At 43.5% G+C, this 16,603-nt stretch overlaps 1 protein-coding gene across 1 annotated transcript in view; it reads left to right on the top strand.

Moving 5' to 3' along the window:
- The first annotated feature begins 2,056 nt into the window (after positions 1 to 2,056).
- Positions 2,057 to 16,603, top strand: part of ppm1lb (protein phosphatase, Mg2+/Mn2+ dependent, 1Lb) — a 43,577-nt gene continuing 29,030 nt past the window's right edge. Inside the window, exon 1 of the mRNA XM_057350388.1 lies at positions 2,057 to 2,791. Coding sequence (XP_057206371.1) covers positions 2,444 to 2,791 — 348 coding nt within the window. The 5' untranslated portion in view covers positions 2,057 to 2,443. The remainder of the gene's footprint in view (positions 2,792 to 16,603) is intronic.

Here is a 16,603-nt window from a genome sequence, read left to right as displayed (position 1 = left end):
GCAGCTAGCAGCGAGCGTGCACTAAGCACACTGTGGGTAAAAGCACCAACAGCAAACGCTGGGAGTGAGCGCAAACAGTGGAGGCACAGCAGGCAAAAACGCAGGCAGTGAGCGCACACATCCCGGGCAGCTGCCTAAGATTGCAGCGGTATGAGCTTGGCTATGCTGCAGCAACAACAAACGATCAACCCGTGTAGTCTTGTGGGCGTGGTCGCAATTTGAAAAATGTAAATCCTTTTTATTGCAATGTAAGAAGTTCCACTCTCCAAAACAGCATGTTTGGAGTTTGATTGGATAATAAGAACAAATAACTGGCCATTGTGGCCAAAGCGCTCCGTTTGACTTTTCCGAGATCTTCTACTCTTCCCTGTGGACGACCTCTGACCTACTTTCTGTACGATCTGAATTTCTGCGTTTTGAATTTTAGAAAATTGAATTTGATGTTCCGAATTTCTTCTTCATCTTGAAAACGTGAGGCTGTATTTAAAAAAAAACTGGATATTTGCAATCTAAGAATTCAGAGCAAAAAATATGTTGTTTGAATATGAATGCCTATAAAACTCTGCCTTAAAAAAAGCAATTGTGTTAAATTTCAAATGTTCAATATTCAAGTAAAAAAATTCAAATTCGAAATCAAAATCTAATTCAAAACTATTTTAACTCCCATATAATATTCAGTTTTGTTAAAAAACACTTGTCAATAATTCAGATTTATGAAATTCAAATTCAGATTGTTTTGTCATATTTCTGGCTCCATAGACTTACAGCCACAGAGGCAGCATATACAGTATAACAGGCCCAACGCTCCTTCTACAACTGCTATGGCATGCAGTGACAGTCCAACAGCACCCCCTACTGACTCGGCTACAATAAGTTTTCATGCTTGATTGTAAAAACCCCCCACTATTTTTCACATATTTTACATTATTGCAACAGCATTTTTACCAAACGCTTGATTTAGTCTTAGAATCCCCTCCTCCCAAAACGCCCTGATTGGTTAAGCTAACTCTGTTTCCCCCATTGGTTGCGTGTTCCTGAGGGCAGAGCTTATGAAATTCAGAGGTTTGTGATTGCACTAATACACATCATGTCCTCTCAAAAGTCTTGTATCCTTGTCTATTTTTCACATCTCATAAAAAGAAAAACCTGTAGTATTAAGTATAATATACTTTATCTATGACTACACTTTGATCATCACGAATTACGCAGGACTCGACCATGTGAGCCACACGATTTAGTATGTACTATACTGCCCTACAAACTACGCAAACACTGAAACTAAGAAAAATGCCTTGAAAGGTTTCACACCAGACTGTCATTGCACTGTAGCCATACAGCAGTTTTGACACTCTTGTTTCTCTAAAACTGGACAAAATTGAACCAGGAGAAAAGAAGTCACAATGCCCATTTCAAGCCATATCTCAATTTTTACCAAATGTGTAGTTATTGCTCTTTGCCTGTGTAGGGCAGTATAGTAAACTTATGGGAAATGTTAAAGGAGTCATATTGCACGGCTAAAACGAATATTATTGTTTGTTTTAGATGTAACGCAATGTGTACACACCATTTAAAGTTTAAAAAACTTTGTATTTTCCACATACCGTGCATGTTTGTATCTCCACTTTGCCCCGCCTCTCTGAAACACTGATTTTTTACAAAGCTCATCGCTCTGAAAAGCTAGGTGTGCTATGATTAGCCAGTTCACCAGTGCGTAGTGATTGGTCGAATACTGCAAGCATTTCACGGAAATGTAACGCCTCTTACCATATTCGGAACATCAGGTTCCAAAGCAATTGTACTGACAGGCGATACAATGAGATTTACAATTACGCCCCCCCCTTAACTACGTGTAGATTTGGGCGGTCTTAGTCAAATCATAATACAGAATACTTTACATTAACAAAGTGTTGTAATTGATATATTATGCTACAGTATTCTAGAATGATAAAAACAATGAAGTATACTATTTTTTTACTTTGATGATTTAGTTTTACGCATGGAGATGGCACGATGAATATGGACTTTTATTTTGACAAGCATTTTGTTCAGCTGTATTTACATGCGCGTAACAGATGTGTGTGTGTGTGTGTGTGTGAATGCAGCGCGAGCGCTATGACTGTGTGTCCGTCGGTGTCTCTGTCTGACATCTGATTCTATTTCTCAGCCATATAAACAGACACACAGATGACTGATCTCATGTAATCTCAAGGCATTCGCGTACTGTGCACCTGCAGCCAGGAGCACGCGCCGGACGGACGTCGATCAGAGCGTCACTCGGTTTGTTCACCGCCTTGATAAAACTATACGTAGCGCCTACATATATTTTAGCATTTGTTCTTGTTCGTTGCAACGGATGTGCTTTTGAAGTGCGGGGGATAAAATGCGTTAGAACAGCATCAGCTCGCCGTTGCGCACGCATTAAGTGCGCGTGCCGGAGGAGAGCATGAGCGTGCTGTCCGTGCTGTGGAGAATCATGCGATATCTCCTCCTCAGACCCGGGACCCTGCTGCTCCTCTGCATCAGTCTGGCGCTCTGTAGCTATCTCTTCCACACGGATGACGTCAAGACCATCGCGCAGTCCATACACGTGATAAAGGGGAAGAATGACGGAGACCTTGCGGACGACGAGCAGGTGTCCAGGACGTGGGAGTTCAGGAGTCCAGCTGCTGCGGTGTACTCTGTCCAGGGCAGGAGGGATCACATGGAGGACAGGTTTGACATCCTCCTCACTGACACACTCAACGGGAGTCATCCGCACATCTTCAGCATCTTTGATGGACATGGAGGAGAGGTAATTCACGTGACGTCTGCATTTAACACACTTTAATGTGTTCTGGAGATATTTCCTTAACGCATTGAAGCTTTAATGTAGTGAAATAGCAGAGCACCACAGTAGCAGCACACTGTTTGTCTTGTCTGTACAGTGAGGCATTTGTTTTACTGTTTAGTGTTTATACGGTCAGTACATTAGATGATTGAATGTTAGGGCACTCTACCTACTGCATGTAAGTCATTGAACATGATATCACGAGTCATCAGTTTAACCAGCTTGAATATTAATGGTGTTATTATTACTACTACATTGCTGACTTAACTGAATTGTTCATATCACAATAATTGCTGAATAAGCGTAGCAACATTTAAACACACCGGCCTGGTGTTTCGAGGTAAAACACACACAAAATGTTAAACATTAAAGAACAATGTTAAGAACTTTAAAAACACACACAAACATGATCATGTAAAATGATAAAATATTTGTGTAACAACATGAGATTCAGTGATAAGTATGTGACCGTCAGTAAGTAAGTAAAAAACACATAACATTGTAACACCGTGTCTACGTCGGCCGCATCCAGTGTGGACAAAAAATACAATTATAATGGGTTAAAAGCGACAACGAGCAACTTCTGCTCACTGTTGCCCCACGTGGTTGATAAGCAGAATTGTCTGTTTACTGTGTCGTAAAAACTGTCGCAAAGATTTCCCGCTGGCAGCTCAATTCGCGTGAGTTTGTTTATAAAGCCAACGAACCCGGCAGTCCCAGATAAGCTATGAAAACAGCGCATATTAGAATGTATATATATATAACGACAACATTAGCCTACTCAACGACTGGACTGTTCAACATTTACGCGGTTTACTGGTCTGAAATAAAGAATCTGCTACTTTTTACCACAACACATTTATTGTGGTTTTTCAGTCTTCATTTACAAGCACTACACACATCCATGACGAGACATGACAACATGCTAGCTATCGACACCGGCAACCATATATTATTTTATTTCAATTCAATTCAATTGTATTTATATAGCGCTTTTCACAATGTGCATTGTTCCAAAGCAGCTTTACAGGAGAAAATAAGAAAAACACAGAGAGGTAAAACACAGCACAGTGCATGGTGTTTAGACCAAGCAAGATCATTCTAATAAATAATATCTAATAAATAATTAAATGAATAAATGCAGTCTCCCGGTGAGCAAGCCAACATTGCCCTGCTATTTATCTCTATGTTATCTCTCAGCTAGTGTGAACTGGTGGTGCGCCAATGACACAGACTAATAACAAATACGTTCAAAAGTACAGGACAGTAACAAAAAATGTACAAATAACACTTACAAATCCAGGAGCAGGACCGCTAGGTCTCCATCCGTTTTGCAACCTGTTGCCTCTTGCTGCTCACGCCACCGAGTGTAAGCCCATCCGATATTGATTCGTGACCGGCCTCGTGTCCGATCACTCTCTTGCTTTCTTTTCTTTGCTTCCTTCTGACAAAACCCGCTATGGTTTTTTTGGCTGGCTCTGCCATGGTGATGTTTTGGTTCGTTTCGTCTTACTGTTAGCTCTGCTGTTGGCTAACTTCTCCCAGGCTACGAGTAAAACGTGACGTATGCCGAAAAGCAGGGGATAGGCGGGGCTTGTACAGGCCCGAACACTAAAGTTACAAGTGCAATTTCAGCCGATAGGAGGCTGCTTAGGTAGCAGCGGCAGTAAAATTTGTCCAGTTAAAAGTTGACCTACCACTTAAATAATTTTAAAGACATTATTTTAAGGTCAAAAAGTTGCTCGTTGTCGCTTTAAACCGAATGTTAGGCAACCGAAAATATTCTGCCGAAAATAGCAAAAACAGTGTGATATGATCAAGCAGCAACCAGCGCAGAGAGAGAGTGAGAGAGATGCGCGCAGGCTTTACATTAAAGGGCTCAGCATACTACATTCAAAATCGAAAAACGACCGTCTGTGACCTGATTTTGAACAAAATCTGGTCCAAACGACAATTCGTTTCACTAGTTCGCTGCAGCAAACCAAACAGAACTTTCCGGGAAAGTTTTCCTGTTGGCCGGTAAACACCCTCGAGCCACCATTGGTCCATGGCTATTATGTAATAGGTGGGTGTGTTGTTTGTGTGGCCACGTGCACAGAGGCTATTTGCATATGTCATGTAAACCCCGCCTCCAGAAACAAAGGGGTGTTTGATTGTTCGAAAACACTATACCGTCTCTCAAAGTTTTCGAGCGTCGTTTTACCCCCAAATGAAAGCGCAATTCGCCTGGACTATGCTGAGCCCTTCACTGTGCGTTCACACAGCTGCCGTTGAGAGCGTCAAAGTGGCCGGAAGTCATTCATTTTCTATGTGAGCGTCTTGGGTGTCGTGGAGAGTTGAAATCAGGTCAACTTTATGGTAATGAGATGTGACGCGGTTCGGTAGCAAACTATCGGAATGTAGAAGTCCACCGCTTGAGAGGATTCTAGAGAACGCAGACCTGTAAACTTTGGTCTACGTCAGAGCATCCACGAATCTTTCTACAGCGTTCTTGGCAGGGCGGCCAGAGCGATTTTTGATGCTCTCGACTGCGGCAGTGTTAATGTACAGTAATGGGCCATTCACACGGTACGCGGCAGTCGCGTTTGTCCAGTTAATTTTCAATGGGAAACATGTGGTAAGCGGCAAAACGCGGGCGGTTTCATTGGTGGAGCAGAGGTGGTGCGCAAGCGGTGCTCGTGCACCCAAAATCCTGCTGCTTCCACGGGCACGGCTCTTTGCGGCAGGCGCCGCTGAAGATAAAAAATGTTTTATCTTCTTGTGAGCGGCAGCGGCAGCCGCGTCGGATTTAACCAATCAATGAACAGATTATTAACTGCCAATCATAGAACATTTATCTCATCTTGTAGACGAACGTTGAACAGATGGAGGAAAAGATAGTTTTAACTGTTATTGACTTCCCAGAGCTGTACGATACATCAAAAATCTCATACACAAATAAGAAGATTTTGCATTTCTTTCAAAAGCCTGTGCCTGGGATGCATTGTTTAGGTTAGCCAACTTGGGTTACCTGATACAAAATCGTATTTCCCACAAATTCTTTACATCAGCAAGTGCAAGTGATGACGTTCCACAGGCAAATCAATTTAAGCAACATTAGTTGGCCCAAACGAAAAATGTTTATTAAATCATTGAAGACAATAAGTGAAATTAAACAAATAATGACGAAAACACAGAATTTTATTTGTTTTATGTCGTTTTTTGCAAATACAAGTGGGACCTTGGTTGTAATCATGGCAACGTCCGCCCCAACACCGCGACGTGAGCACCGAGTAGACTGCACAAAGTGCTTCAACTAGAGAGAAAGGCAGCTGCCGCGCGGCAATTCCACCGCTCACCGCGTACCGTCTGAATCCGCCATAATCAGAATCAGAGGAGCTTTATTGCCAAGTGTGCTTGCACACACAAGGAATTTTCTTTGGTGTTGGAAGCTTCTAGTACAGACATTCAACACAATCACAATACAATATAATACGATTTACAGTCTAAAAGATTCTAAAATATGCATATATAAAATAAAGACTATTTTACAGAAAATGGGGGATAATAACATATAAGAGACATTGTACAGGGTAGTATATAGGTAGGTAGTATATACATATTAACAGATTGTATGTACACTTGTGCAAATGGATCATGTAGTAAGTAGAGGTAGTATTATATACATGTATACATACAATGTAGATATAATAAGGCACTATAGTGCACACTATAATGCAGCAAACGCGTCAGCAGTGTGTGGAGCATTTTAAAGTGTCAGAGAAAGACACAGCACGGAACTTGCCGAGCCGGATTAAATTTCTGAATGAAAGCGTCTTTACCGGTCGGTAACTTGTGTACTTCAGACTGGAGCGGACGGTCTGACAGTAGCCCCGCCGCCAGGGTTTTTCCTGGCTCGAAATGAGGCGGAGGTGGTGCAACGTGCGTGTAGGCCCACCGTCCCTTTAAGTGGCTTAACAGTTATATTAAAGTTCTAAAAATTAGATTAAAATGACAACTAATAAGTTACATTTACATAATAAAACATTAAATTCATTCACATTCTAATATAAGCTTTTTTATCCTTTTCAACTAACTTCAGCCCATAATTAACCAGTATTACTAAATGAGCAAAGCTCAATCACATCCTACGTTCTCTTGTGGTTCACTGGGCTTTGAATGATTCGCTGATCTCTTACATTGTTTAAACGAATCGGTTCAATTTAGTACAATTCCCTGTACTAAACAACTTGTCAACTTGTTCTGTGCGTCCCGGCCACGTGTGCACCTTCTGAGAGAACAGTTAGCTTTTGTGGGTGGAGTTTGGAGGAGAGACGTGAACTGAAATGGTTGTCAGTCAGAATTGCTTGCATGGATGTCTTTTTTCTTTAAATCATTTTTGCAATGTAGCCTATAATAATCCAACAGTTTTTGTTTATTCATATTTTTAGCTTATGATATTGAATGACACTTTTTAATTAAGTGTTTTGTTGAAGGGGTACAGTACATTCTTTGAGCAGTCAGTTATGGGCCTAAAATAGGCTATTCAAGAAGGGATGGGGCTCAATTTTTTGTTTTAATTCAGCCTACTTGTTTAACTCAATTTTATTTTAAGTTATATTGTATTATATTGAAAAGCAGGACAAAATATAAAAAGCACATTTTGACCATTCAGTTTGTGCAATAGTGAACAAATTGGCTAAATAAATAGAAGAAATGCGAAAAGCCATGTTCAGTGTTCGGTATCCGGCCTTAGGCCAAGTGTTTCATTTTTATTTGGCTTCGGCCAAGGATTTTCATTTCGGTGCATCCCTAGTTCTAATGCGGTTCTAATGTCTTTTGTCGTGTCTCGTCCGGTGTAGACATGGTGTAAGTTGTTGGCAGATGTGGCTGTTGCTCGTTTGTGTTTATTCTGCTCTCACTTCCCTCATGTGTTCAGGGGCAGGTTGGATAAACATAGCCATGGTTTAAAGACATTGTCTTAGAATTAGTCTGACTTACTAAAGTCAGTGAAGAAAGACTGTTATTGCATAAATAAGCTCATGGAAGTCTTTAGTCAGACAGTCTAAGTTGTAGAAAACGTAAGACACTGAACAACTTAAAACAAAATGGCTGACAGTAGGCGCTAAACCCAGCTTTTCTTTGCTGAAAATATTTGCATATTAGAGAGATACAACGCTGCCAAATCAACTTAAATGAACAAATTTTGTGATTACAGTGCAAATAATCATAAAAACAGGGCTTGGACTACAGTAACTGAGAACATTAATAGTGTTAATCGATCCGTTTCACAAACCATCAAAGATCTACAAAAAATAAATCTCCAGCATTTTCATAAAACGTCCAGTGAATTATATTGGTCTTTGAAAGCTCTTCCTCTTCTTTTTGTCCATTTATAAAAATATTTGCTACTGTAAAGCACAATACAAAGTCAGGCCATTTTTGAATCTAGAGCAGTTGACAGTTTATTGGTTTCCATGGCAACATAGATTAGATAGATTAACTATCTAACGAAAAGTTAGCCAGGGGTCCATCTGTCACAATTTGCACAGGCACAGAGGTGAGGATCCAAATGCAGTTTATTAAAAGGGGTAGTAATCCAAGGCAGCACAATCCAAAAACAGGCAGAGGTCATAAACAGATAATCAGTCCGAAAAGGAGAACAGGGTAACTAAAGAAAAGCAACTGCAACATAAACACAATACCAAGCAAAGAATGACTGAGAAAACTAGGTTTAAATAGACAGAACTAAACAGATAACAAGAAACAGGTGGAAGTGATTAAACAATGAGTCCAGGCAATGGCTGTGTCCCAATTCGGGGGAAACGTTCAGCGCGACTGAAGGCTGGTAAGGCCCGATTCACATTTCGCGTCTTTTCCGCGCGCATATTCGTTATTTTAAATGTAGACGCACGGCAGTCGCACGCAAATAGGGGCGACGCGCATGCAGTGCGACGCGCTCTTTTTTTCAGGAGCGTCGGCACCGCATAGAGATGAAAAAATCTCAACTTTTCAGAAAGGCGCAAGCGCACTGCAGGTCATGTGACAAGAACCAACCAGCCTATATAGACAAGATCAATGAAAATGGAGACACAGATGATCACAGCACAACTAAATCTAGTAGCAGAGTTATTGCAAGGTATTTTCAGTGCATATAATCCATATATCCTTTGTTTATACCTCATACCTCCTCGTCTCAACGGCTATCATGGCCCATGGTTGCTTAGCGACGACAGACACCAGGAGAGCGCAAAGTCCAGGCGCTTTGGAAAAAAAGGAGAACACAGTGCAGCTCGCGTTTTCCGCGTGGTTTTAGACGCGAAATATGAATCGAGCCTAAGGCTGTCCCGATTCAAAGGTTGCTTCAAATGCAGCCCCAAAATACAACCTTATTTCCGTGGGTTTTTAAGGATAGAACGACTGTATCCTTCACAGCGTTGGCTATCCCGAGATTCATTGCACACCTGTAACAGCTTGACATTTTTAAATAATCATTCAAAACATTAGGTAAATAAAAGTAAGTAATTCACAAAAACGGTCCATTTCAGTGTTTTAATATTATATATGATGTTCATTATTGTATTTTAAATTCATAAGGTTAGTTCATTTAATATACTGTCGGGCTTCTTTAATCTACATAAACGTGTCATACTTCTAAAGTAAAATAAAATGTTTCTGGCTCCGTATTAAGTCAGAAACGTCTCTGCTGTGTCCATGCAGGAAGCAACAGGAGCAGCAGGTGACACAATTAGGAAATCATCCGCAAGGCTAGCTCGTCTCATTTCAGTTTGCTTCTTGGACTTTTGAGGCTGAGTGCTTTGAAGAACAAGTACTCGTTTTAAAGTCCGCGACCTTAGAAGGTTGCAGCCCCCGAATTGGGACACAGCTAGTGACTTATGGGAAATGTAGTGTGAACAGTCCGGGTGTTGATAAGAGTGCCCTCTGGTGGAGGACAAAAGACACTGCAGCTGGTAATTGTGACCTTAATTTTCTGTCTTAAATTAGACCCATCTAAGATTTGATGCAGCTGACTTAAAAAGTAAAGACTAGTCTTAACAGAAATAATTTATTTTGGGAACACTGTTATATGGGGTAGGTAAATGCATTTAACCAAATACCTTTTTGACAAACTAAAGTTTTAAAAATATGCTAAATGATGAAAAAAATGATATTAACGGGATTGACTCTGATAGTATTTATTTTCCCCAATATGGCAGGAAAGGGGGCGGCCATGTTTGCAACGCATCTCTGGGCAGTTATAACGTAATTAAAGAAAGACGTGAAATGAGAATACTGATATTTCTACAATCGCCGGCTAAAATCCTAATTAAACAACATATTTAGGAACAGCGTTTATTTCATATGTTTCATATGCTTGAATTTCGCTAAAAGTCCCCTTATTCGAGGTCGCTTCTGTTACTTGCACACAGGCTGACAAGTGGCGCAAGAGAACCCAGCCATAGAGAACAGCCAATCTTTGTCGATTGGCTGTTTTTACTGGGGGGTGGGGGTGCTTCCTTCGCCGGAGCGGCCATATGGAGCGTTGCATTCTATCCCCATTCATTGTAATGGCAAAGGCACATTATTATTTATTATCTTTGGTTAAAGAGGGGTTTAGAACGGAGATAACCCGGGGGTTAAGCGCAATGTGAAGAGAGACAATTTGTCAGAAAGAGGGGAGAGAGAAACAGATTTGCATGTCCTCTGAAATGTTGGTAGGCAAATGTGGATGAAAATAATGAGAGTAAGACAGAGACTTTATTTAATAATAAATGCGACGCACTGTTTATCTGGGAACAGTATTGCTTACTGTCAAGTATATATATATATATTAGGGCTGTCAACGTTAACGCGTTAACATATGCGATTAATCAAAAAAATGTAATGCGATAATATTTTTTTAACGAGAATTAATCGTTTAATAAGGTTTGAACCCAACTTCTTGCCGTCATCGCAGCGCGGAGACACGTGCCCTACGCCGTAGCATTTGGTGACGTACAGTGAACACTACGCTGCTTAACATGATGGCAGAAGACACAACACCTGGTCTGCTTAATGGCAAGTTTCTTTATAAAAAGCTTCCAGATGGAAGTTTGGATAAAACCAAAGTTGTGTGCACGAATTGACGAATTGTCTTATCACCGTCTTATCGACAAGTTTGAAGTACTATCTTCGGGCCAAACATATGTATTTTGCAGATGTTAGCAAAGTTGCTGGTGATGAGACAGCGTCAACAAGCCGTGCTCGTCAAAGGACACTGGATGAGTGCAGCCGGGGCAAACCTGTAAACAAAACAACAACAGCAAAGCTAACTTATTCCATTACTAAATGGATCGCCACAGACTGCAGACCCATCAGCATAGTTCAGGACCGTGGGCTTCAAGACATCATTCAGATTGCCACAGGCGACCCATCGTACCAGTTACCTTCGAGGGGAACTATTGTTTCGAGAGTAGATGAACTGTACGACACTGAAAAAGCTAAAAAGGCGAGTCAGTTGGCAGAAGGCACTTTCATTGCACTTACTGGAGACCACTGGACATCAGTAAGTAACCAAAACTACCTCGGTGTAACAGCACACCTAATCGATGACAACTGGCATCTGCACTCATTCACTTTAGGCGTGTTAAAAACCGAAGAAAGGCATTTTGCCGAAGCATGCGCAAACCAGTTTCTCAACGTTGCAAATGAGTGGAAGATAACGGACAAAGTCACTACAATAGGAACGGACAGTGCTCCCAATATGATTGCTGCTGCAAGGAGTTTACCATTCGAGCATATTCCTTGTGTGGCGCACGTTATACAAAGAGTAATCACCATGACTATTCGGGACAGCGGATTTGACAGCATTTTAGCAAAGTGCCGTAAAATAGTTGGACACTTCAAGCACAGTCCCGCAAACACTGCAGAGCTAAAAGCTCTGCAAGTCTCGCATGGACTAACAGAGGAGTCTCTCGTGCAGGATGTAACGACGCGCTGGAATTCGACTCTTGAAATGATAAGGCGGCTTCAATGCAATAAAGATCCACTGAACGCAGCGCTGGCACAGTAGAAGCATGAGTTAGCCATGCTAACCTCAGCTGATTTTGACAGACTGGCAAAGCTGGAAGCAGTGCTGAAACCATGCAAGTAATGTGATTCTTTTCGATTCAATTTTACTAATAAAATAAAGTAGTTTATAAGTCGTCTAAACATAATGTAATATACCCTGAATAGGTACCATCTGAATGTAAACTGTAGTCTCATTTTGTCAATTGTGTGTCTGTACTGTAGGTACATCACTGAGCTCCTAGGTGGTGAAAAGTATGTATCCTGCTCTGTGGTGCTACCTGCGCTGTGCCATCTCCTGCGTACAATGGAAGTCTCTGATGTTGACCCTGCCTACATAGTGCGCTTCAAGGGTGCATTCACAAAGGACCTCAACAGGCGAAGGGAGACCTCAAACCTATTGTGGTTAAAGGTAGCAACAGCTCTAGATCCCAGGTTCAAGGAGCTGAGGTGCTTGCCCAAAGCAGAGAGGGGAGAGGTGTGGCAAAAGCTGAATATGATGCTGAAGCATGGGGAACCTGCTCCACAGACCTTTGGAGAAGAAGTAGAACCAGAGCCACCAAAGAAGAAGATGGCCCTCCTAGTGATGGGATCAGAGTCGGAGTCTGATGATGAGGCACTGTTCACAGATACATGTCTAGAGAGGTACAAGGCAGAGCCCTGTATCAGCATAGACACATGTCCACTGCAGTGGTGGTCAGCACATTCAGGTTCACATGGTAAGCTGGCCCATATTGCAAAACGGTATTTGGCTACACCTGCCTCAACAGTCCCGTGTGAGAGACTGTTCTCTTTGGCAGGCCACATTGTGCAGAAGAAGAGGTCAGCTCTGTCATCTGAAAATGTTAATAAGCTAGTCTCTCTTAGCAACTGGCTGAAACAACAGACTTTATGATTGGTTGGCAGGAGGAATGTTGCATAGATGCACAATGTAGAGCCAATAATATAATTGTTGACTGTTGAGATAATTATACTGGATGATCTGTTTCCTTAAGCTAGTTTGTTATGCATTTCATTTTCTTTATTATTAGATCAAGAATGTAGATACTGTTCATTTGGTCTCTTTGCAAACATTTAATTTCTAAAATAGGATTATAATAGAAATGTAAATTGCTGAGATAATTAAACTGGAGAATCTGTCTCCTTAAACTAGTTTGTCATGCATTTCTTTATTTCAACAAATTTACAGGTAAATCCTGGTATTTTAAATTTGCGATTAATCATGATTAATCACAGTCCATGACTGTGATTAACTCGATAAAATTTTTTAATCGATTGACAGCTATAATATATATATTTGTAACAAAGTTCAATGTAGGGAAGGAAGGAGGCGGGAACCGGCGAACATTTAAACAATAAACTTTAATCAAAAATAAACAAACAATAACACGGAAGTAAAAGGCCGGCAGCCACCTCACGGTCGACTGCCGGCCACACAAACATAAATAAAACTTAACATTTCCGGGCCCGGTCCTCTCTCGTCGGCAGTCCCGTCGCTCGTCCTCTTATGCTCCCTAGCTCCCCGTGAGGCATGCGGGACCGGTGCGCGTACAGCTGACACTCATTATCACTCACGCCACCGGCCCCGCCTTCCTGCCCCACGGCTCTCGTCCCGCCTTCCTCGCTACAATATTTAATGCTTTTTTTCTTTTCAGATCTAAATGATTCTTTATTAAAAAAGACTGCTTTACATATCAGATGTCAGACAGTTTCTGCACAGCACATGTTTGGATGATGAAGGGTCATACACATCTGCTGCAAATGCATTTCATGTTTGATGTTCTGACATGAAGGAGAACAGATCAAATCTGAACAAGCTTGTTCCAGTACTTTTATTGCATTTCCTCATTCTTTGTCTGTGTGTCACGCATTTTGAGGATAAAAGCCACATACGGCAGGAATTAGTCCAGCACATTTCTGATGGTGGATGAATTTTTTACTTTTATATGCTAATAAATCTGATCCTGAATAAGCTTTGTACTTCGTAGAGCAGGGGTCGGCAAGTAAGTTTGGCATCGGGCCAAAAAAACAAATTCGCCGCTAGAACATAATCAAAGGATCATTTAAGAAATTAATTGATGAAAAATGCAACTAGAATAGCCTACTTTGAAAAATATAGTTATTATATAATTACATATAATTACATAATAGTCATATAATTATTTAACGTAGCCTATTTAACGTAACGTAACGTATTTGATGTAATAGCGCTGGGGGTACACTATTACGTCGTGTCGTGAGATGTTAACATTTAAGCAAGCTAGATGGTGAGAGAAAAGGCACTATCCTGACTTAATCTGAGACAATTATTCAAGAAGTGTATTATAAACTGAAAACAATTAGGCTTACAAGACACATTTTATGTCATAGCCAGATCTTAGCGGGATTTGGTTTACCGGTGAGCGTGAGCATTATGTGAGCGGAGCGTTTGCTTGGTCCGTGAGCGACTGAGTGAAGCGCAGTCATTGACCACGTTTACATGGACATCAGTAATCAAATTATTTGCCTTACTCTGAGTAAGCTAATATTACGATTAAGGTGTTTACATGAGTTGCTTTAAGAATATACTAGGGATGCACCGAAACGAAAATTCTTGGCCGAAGCCGAACATGATGTGAAACACTTTGTCATGGCTCTGCTTCATTTAGTCATATTTTCCTTGGTCCTGTAGCAGAGTCATGTCAAAGCCTTTGGTTATGTGTGGAGAGAAACATATTATTGTCCTTTTGACAATAATATACGTTCTCTCCGGTGTCTCGTCTTCTAGCCCCGCCCTCTCGTTACCTCGTTAGCTTCTCCTTAGTGTTTGATCCCTGTCACCTGCCCGTCACCCTCCCTGTGTTATCATCCCTCGTTTGTTTTCCCCTTTATAAACCCTGTGTATTCCTAGTCCTGTGTCGGTTCATTGTTTCCTGTTTCCTGTTTGCTGTTCTTTCGTGTAGTTCTCGTTTTCATGCCCTACCTTGCCTGTTTTGTAAGTTTGGTTTTGTTTATGATTTGTAGTTCTCGTTTTGCCCCTTGTGGGAAGTTTTTTGTTTATCGTTTGAAATCTCTCTTTGTTATAGTGTTTTGTCTCCCCATTGTGGGTTTTTGTTTTGTTATCTGTAAATAAACCCTTTTTTGTTAAAACCTCACCACGGCTGCCTGCAATTGGGTTCTTCCAGCGTAATTCATGACAGAATGAACCGACCAAGCCGAACCCAGCAGGCAGCAAACATGGACTATGCAGCGTCTCCCTACGTTCTCGCCAAGCCCACTTGCTGCTTGGGTTCCTTCAGGGGAGTTACGGGAACCGGGAGTTCGCCAGAGCATTCTCGGAGATGGCAGAGGAAACCGAGTTTAGTGAGGCAGAGTTAAAAGTGATTTTTGACTGCTGCCTCACTCGGCACCTCACGCCGTCAGAGAAGAGGCTGCTGGGTCCCCTAGGGTTTGCGGATATGGTCAGGTACGTGGTCAACCGGGACGCTCGCGGGGGTAAGGTCCCAGTTGGAACTTCCGCCCCGCGGTTGAGTGTACCGGAAGAACTCGTCCTGGCTGCCGTTACCCGGGGGGACTTAGTACCCTCTGGCTTGAGCTCCACGGTCCCCGGTTCTCCTGGCGGCGCCTGTGGCGAGTGGGTGAGGAGTGACCCGGGGATGACGTCTGCGGTCTTCACCGACGCAGAACTCCCTCCGGTCCCCATGGTTCCGCCTAAGTTGGCTACGGACCCAGTGGTGCGGAGAAGGAGGGAGAAGCGTCGAGGAGGAGCATCCACGCCGGTGCAGCCGCGTTTCCAGTCCGGTGATCCAGCCGGCGCCCAGTCCGGTGTCCAGCCGGCGTCCAGTCCGGTGCAGCCGGCGTCCAGTCCGGTGGTCAGCCGGCGTCCAGTCCGGGTCGTGCCGGCGTCCAGTCCGGTGTCCAGCCGGCGTCCATCCGGTGCAGCCGGCGTCCAGTCCGGTGTTCCAGCCGGCGTCCAGTCCGGTGTCCAGCCGGCGTCCAGTCCGGTGTCCAGCCGGCGTCCAGTCCTGTCCAGCCGGCTATCCAGCCGGCGTCCAGCCGGTGATCCAGCCGGCGTCCAGCCGGGTCGCCGGTGATCCAGCCGGCGTCCAGTCCGGTGGTCCAGCCGGCGTCCAGTCCGGTGACCAGCCGGCGTCCAGTCCGGTGATCCGCCGGCGTCCAGCACGGTGAGCCAGCGCGTCCCAGCAGGTGAGTCGCCGGCGTCCAGCCCGGTGACCAGCCTGGCGTCCAGCCCGGTGATCCAGCCGGCGTCCAGTCCGGTGATCCAGCCGGCGTCCAGTCTGGTGATCCAGCCGGCGTCCAGTCCGGTGATCCAGCGGCGTCCAGTCCGGTGATCCAGCCGGCGTCCAGTCCGGTGATCCAGCCGCGTCCAGGCCGGTGATCCAGCCGGCGTCCAGCCGTGATCCAGCCGGCGTCAGCCCTGTCCAGCCGGCGTCCAGCCCGGTGATCCAGCCGGCCTTCCAGCCGGCGTCAAGCCCTGTCCAGCCGGCCTTCCAGCCGGCGTCAAGCCCTGTCCAGCCGGCCCCTGGGAAACTGCCAGGGCCAAAGACTGTCCCCCCCAGGACTCCCCCTAAGTCCCCCAGGACTCCGCGCCCTCGAGCGCAGCCGGGGACTGGGACTTCTCCCCACCTCCCTTTTGGACTGCCCCCTATGGGCCCTTGTTTGGCCCCACCCCCCCTCCCATGTTTGTTATTTTTGATGTCTCACCCTAGTCCTGTTGTTGTTTTGTCTTGTCTGCCACTGATTTTGTTT

Source organism: Triplophysa rosa, linkage group LG14 (genome assembly GCF_024868665.1).
Source record: "Triplophysa rosa linkage group LG14, Trosa_1v2, whole genome shotgun sequence".
Classification (NCBI taxonomy): Eukaryota; Metazoa; Chordata; class Actinopteri; order Cypriniformes; family Nemacheilidae; genus Triplophysa; species Triplophysa rosa.
The sequence above is the reverse complement of the archived record's forward strand: the minus strand, read 5'-3'. Positions and strand labels throughout refer to the sequence as shown.